Source organism: Myotis davidii, unplaced genomic scaffold (assembly GCF_000327345.1).
Source record: "Myotis davidii unplaced genomic scaffold, ASM32734v1 scaffold438, whole genome shotgun sequence".
Classification (NCBI taxonomy): domain Eukaryota; kingdom Metazoa; phylum Chordata; class Mammalia; order Chiroptera; family Vespertilionidae; genus Myotis; species Myotis davidii.
In genome coordinates this window covers 2,098,347-2,104,186 of record NW_006290031.1, presented here as the reverse complement: position 1 = coordinate 2,104,186, position 5,840 = coordinate 2,098,347, and the positions used below count along the sequence as shown (strand labels likewise).

At 40.3% G+C, this 5,840-nt stretch overlaps 1 protein-coding gene across 3 annotated transcripts in view; it reads right to left on the bottom strand.

Moving 5' to 3' along the window:
• SCLT1 (sodium channel and clathrin linker 1) overlaps positions 1 to 5,840 on the bottom strand; it is a 118,452-nt gene that overhangs the window by 62,871 nt on the left and 49,741 nt on the right. For all 3 annotated transcript variants that reach the window (XM_006762804.2, XM_015563311.1, XM_006762806.2), the window contains exon 9: positions 441 to 511. In XM_006762804.2, coding sequence (XP_006762867.1) covers positions 441 to 511 — 71 coding nt within the window. The remainder of the gene's footprint in view (positions 1 to 440; positions 512 to 5,840) is intronic.

Below are 5,840 nucleotides of genomic sequence, written 5' to 3'. Positions count from 1 at the left end.
TTGTCTCCTCGCTAATAGTTTTTGTTTTTTTTAATTAATCCTCACCGAGGATACTTTGCCATTGATGTTCAGAGAGAGTAGAAGGCACGGGGACAGACAGAGAAACAATGATGTGAGAGAGTCACATCTACTGGTTGCCTCCAACATGGGGGGTTTGAGCCTGCAACCAAGAACCAAAGTATGTGCCCTTGACTGGAATCGAACCCAGGACCCTTTAGTCCAAGGGCCAACGTGCTATCCACTGAGTAAAACTGGCTAGGGCTCACTGATAGTTTTGATTTCAGTCTTTTCCCATCCCAATAGATCACACAAATAGCTATTGACAGAAACGTAAAAGAGAAGGGGGGAAAAAACCCATGGGAACAATTATAGCATCATCAGTTCCTCTGAAGAAAAACAATTAGTAATACTAAAATAACAAAATTGATTTTTAAAAATACCTAAGTTGTTTTCGGAGTTTCTCGATTTCCACACTTTGTTCAGTTACTGTTTTCAGCAAGTGTTGGTTACCCTACCGTAAGAAAAAAATAAGAATATTCAGTGTCAGGAAAAAAAAAAGAATATTCAGTGTCAGAACATTTTTTTTTTAAATATATTTTATTGATTTTTTACAGAGAGGAAGGGAGAGAGACAGAGAGTTAGAAACATCGATGAGAGAGATACATCGATCAGCTGCCTCCTGCACATCTCCCACTGGGGATGTGCCCGCAACCCAGGTACATGCCCTTGACCGGAATCGAACCTGGGACCTTTCAGTCCGCAGGCCGACGCTCTATCCACTGAGCCAAACCGGTTTCAGCGTGTCAGAACATTTAAAACTGCTTCTTTAATACCCAGAAGTCAATGGAATTTTTAGACATCAATAATGAACTCTCAGAAATAGAAACTAAAAAAATATGTATCATCAACAATCCCATTTACTATTGCAACAAAAAAGTTAAGATACTTAGGAATAAACTTAACCAAGGATGTAAAAGAGGTATACTTGGAAAACTACAGGATGTTGAAAAAAAGAGATGAGAAGATATAAACAATTGGAAGAATATACCATGTTCAGGAATTGGTAGAATTAACATCAGTAAAATGTCCATACTACCTAAAGTAATCTATAGATAGATTCAATGCAATCTCTATTAAAATACTAATCGCATATTTCACTGATCTAGAACAAATACTCCAAAAATTTATGTGGACCCAAAAAAGACCCTCAAATAGCAGCAGCAATCTTAAGAAAGAAAGAAGAACAAAGTTGGAGGAATCACAATATCAGATATCAATTATACTACAAAGCTACTGTAATAAAAACAATTTGGGCTTTGCAGTCAGGCAGACCAGGAGCAAGGTTGCTTCACCTTCCGGGCACACAGCTGGTGGTATGTTTACACAATGGAATAATATGTAGCTGTAAAAAAGAAGAAACTCTTACCCTTTGAGACAACATGGAGGAACCTGGAGAGTATTATGCTAAGTGAAATAAGCCAGTCAGAGAAAGACAAGTATCACATGATATCACTTATATGTGGAATCTAGTGAACAAAATAAACTGATGAACAAAACAAATCCAGAGACACTGAAACATGCAACTGACTGACATATATCAGAGGGAAGGGAGGGCAGGAAGAGATTAATGAAAGAAGATATATGCCTAGCCCATAGACAAACAATATTGCAGGGAAGGCCTGGGGGGAGGCAGGAGTGGAGGTGAGGAGGGTCAACAAGGGAAAAAAAGGGAACATCTGTAATACTTTCAACAATAAAGAGTTTAAAAGAAAGAATAAACTCAAAATGGAGAAAAGACTTAAATGTAAGTAATGAAAATCCTAGAATAAAATATAGGCAGCAAAATATCAGACATCTCACAGAGCAGAATTTTCACCAATACATCTCCTAGGGCAAGAGAAACAAAGGGAAAAAAATAAACAAATGGGATTACATCAAACTAAAAAGCTTCTGCACAGCAAAAGAAACCATCATCAAAATGAACAGGGAACCCACTGTATGGGAAAACATATTTGCCAATGGTACATCCGATAAGGGGTTAATTTCCAAAATATATAAGGTATTCATACAACTCAACAAAAGGAAGAAAAACAATCCAACTAAAAAATGGGCAGAGGACCTGAATAGATAATTCTCTAAAGAGGAAGTACAAATGACCAAGAGAGAGATGAAAAAATGCTTAACATCAGTAATCATCAGAGATATGCAAATTAAAACGACAATGCAGTACCACCTCACACCAGCCAGAATGGCTACTATCAATAAATCAACAAACGACAAGTGCTGGCAAGGATATGGAGAAAAAGGAACCATAGTATACTATGGGTGGGAATGCAGACTGGTGCAGCCACTATGGAAAATAGTGTGGAGTTTCCTCAAAAATTAAGAATAGAACTGCTATTTGACCCAGTATTCTTACTTCTGGGAATATATCCTAAGAATCCCAAAACACCAATAAGGAAGAATATATGCACACTTATGTACATAGCAATGTTATTTGTACTAGTTAAGCTCTGGAAACAGCCTAAGTGCCCATCAGTAGATGAGTGGATAAAAAAGCTATGGTATATATACACAATGGAATACTATATAGATATAAAAAAGAAGGATCTATTATCATTTGAAATAGCCTGGAGGGACATGGAAATGATTATGCTAAGTGAAATATATCAGTCAGAGAAACATCACATGATCTCACTTATATGTGGAATCTAATGAACACAATAAACTTATGAATAAAATAGAACCAGAGGCATGGAAACATGGAACAGACTGAAGAAACTCAAAGAGAAGTGGGGCAGGGTGGGGGCGAGAAGAAATTAACCAAGGAAATTATACACATTGCCCATGAACACTGGCAATAGGGTGGTGGGGGACAAAGGGAGGAAAAAAGGGGGGAATTTGTAACATTCTCAACAATAAAAATATTTTTTAAAAGGTTATGAGAAAAATAAGGAGTGCTCCACTAAGGAAAAAAACAACAACCCTTCCTCTTTTTTTAAAAAAAAAAAAATTTTATTGATTTTTTACAGAGAGGAAGGGAGAGAGATAGAGAGTTAGAAACATCAATCAGCTGCCTCCTGCACACTCCCTACTGGGGATGTGCCCGCAACCAAGGTACATGCCCTTGACCAGAATTGACCCTGGGACCCTTCAGTCCGCAGGCCGACGCTCTATCCACTGAGCCAAACCAATTAGGGCAACAACCCTTCCTCTTTAAAGATTAACTCTAGGGCATAGAAGTAGAAAAATAAAATGAAGTAATGACAATAATTAGTTGTTTTGAGAGTAAAATAGAACCCTGGCCATCTTTTCTCACCTTTACTACTTCAGTGTCACCTGCTTCCCTCCAACTACCTGCATGTGCATTATTGCCTTCTGCCTTTCTCTGGCCACCTGAGCCTCCTCTGCTCACCAACTGTGTAAAGGCTGTGGGTATTGCAGAATTCATGTCCCCACTGCTCTGGAAGAGACTGATAACAATGAATGAAGGGAATTGGCAGAATAACTGAGTCTATACTGGCTTCCACAGTTCATTAGCAGAATTAAGTTTCAGTTACCCACAATGTTAATTCACTTGACTGTTGAAAATCCTTTATTGGCTGTCTCTCTTCCCCTCCTAGTCTCACTTCCCCACTCCCCTACTGGTGCTCCCTGTATTATCTATAACAATAAAAGTGTAAAATGCTAATTAGACCAGATGTCCTTCTGGATGACCTTCCAATCGAAGGCTGAGGTGGCCACTGCAATGGGCAGAGGCAGGGGCCATGCCGTTTGCAGGAATTTCGGGCCTCGGGCCTCTAGTCTCTAAATAAACTACATGCTTTGAAATCCTTTCCTCAGGGTCTACTTGTGAAGGAAACTAAAGTAAGATATGAAGCACTTTGCCATTGTAGAAAAATTTTTCTAAGGGAACTAATTTCCTTCTGTAAGTGCTGCTTTTACCATGACGGTACAAATTCCTTATCTTTCTCCAGATGCCTTAGATGCAAAGCCCTATGGATGACAGTTACCGACTAACTGACAGTCCTGATTTCAGTCTCTTCCATCCCAACAGATCATACATACATTTCTCCAGCAAAAGTTTCAGAGGCAATTTCATTGTGCTTCTCTCATACTCTACTAGTACAATAGTATTGACTTTGTATTGTTAACACACCATTGTATTTCCCTCTGCCTGGGATGTCCTCCTTCTGCCAGCATTCATCCCTCCACATTCCATGTCATCTGCCCAATGTAAGGCAGAATTAACTGTTTCCTTTTTGCATTTTGATAAAATGTACTTTCTATGTACTTCTACAATATGTATTGCATTATATTTAAATACTATATTTAAAGTTTATGTATTTCTGGCTACAATATGGCTATTTTTTGAGGACTAGCTTCTTCTAGAATTCGCAGTGTCACTTAGGATATGCACCTGATTTAGCACATTCTAAGTACTTATACCTTTGAGGAATGAATGAATGAATGTCTTTATGAGACCTGAAAGGAAGCCTCTGGACTACATCTTTATGTTGGGAAATAGACTACTGCAGACCAGAATTTAGTATTCAATTAACAGACCACAATTTAAGAGACCAAGTATCACATACAGAGAAAGAACTAGATATAAGTAGGCAAATTATACCATAGCCAAAAAATAACAACAAAAAATAGCAACAAAACCTGGGTGTAATAATGGTCACCCCTAACTGACCCCCTGCCAGCCTGGTTAGCGGTGTATCAAAATTGGAATCTTGCCCTAGCCAGTTTGGCTTCGTGGATAGAGTGACTGCTTGTGGACTGAAGGGTCCCAGGTTTGATTCTGGTCCAGGGCACAATCCCCAATGGGGGCATGCAGAAGCCCACTTCCGGCCTGGTTGCCCCACACAGCCTGCTGTTTAGTCGTTTGGTCGTCCCTCATTAACCCTGCTGCCAACTTGGTTACCCCTCACTGCCCCCCTGCTGTCCTGGTTGCCACCAACTGCCCCCCTGCTGGCCTGGTTGCCCCCAACTGTCCCCCTCTGCTGGCCTGATTGCCCCCAACAGCCCCCCCTGCATGCCTGGTCGCCTCTCACTAACCCCCCTGCCGGCCTGGTCACCCCATGCAGCCTGCTGCTCAGTCATTTGGTTGTCCCTCACTAACTCCCCTGCCAGCTATGTTGCCCCACGCAGGCTGTTTGGTCGTCCATTTGATTGTTTCGGATATGATGGGACCTGGCTCTTTATATATATAGATACTATCTTGGCACTAGCATAAATAACGCATTTTTTATTATTATTTGAGAGTATCTTAAAGATAAACGATGTAGAATAATTAGTAGAAATATAAATTAGAATTGTGAATTATAAGAAGCTAGTGTTGGTAACTAACACACTTAACTTAGTAGCAATCCTAGCAGAAGCTCAACAACTGCACCTGAATTTGGCCTAGTTCAGCATTTGTGAGCAGATACAAATGTGGAAGATTCATAGACTGTGGAGATTCATAAAGGTCCCAGGAAGCATCCCTCTCAGTTATCATCTATTTCAGCACTTAATTCACCGATTATTTCTTCTGTCCTGTTTGTTTTTTAAATGTTTTTCTTGATTTTAGAGAGAGAGGAGGGGAAAGGAATAGATAGACAGAAACATTGATGAGAGAGAAACATGGATTGCCTGCCTCCCGCATGCCCTGTACTGGGGATCAAGCCCATGACCTGGGCATGTGCCCTGACTGGGAATAGAACCTGTGACCTTTTGGAAAATGGGTATGACCACTGTAACTGAATCAGGGCCACAGATCATTCCAGATACGAGGCAACTACCAGACAATGGGCCCTTCCTCTAGCTGTTCCTGCCTTCCACCGCCCCCCCCC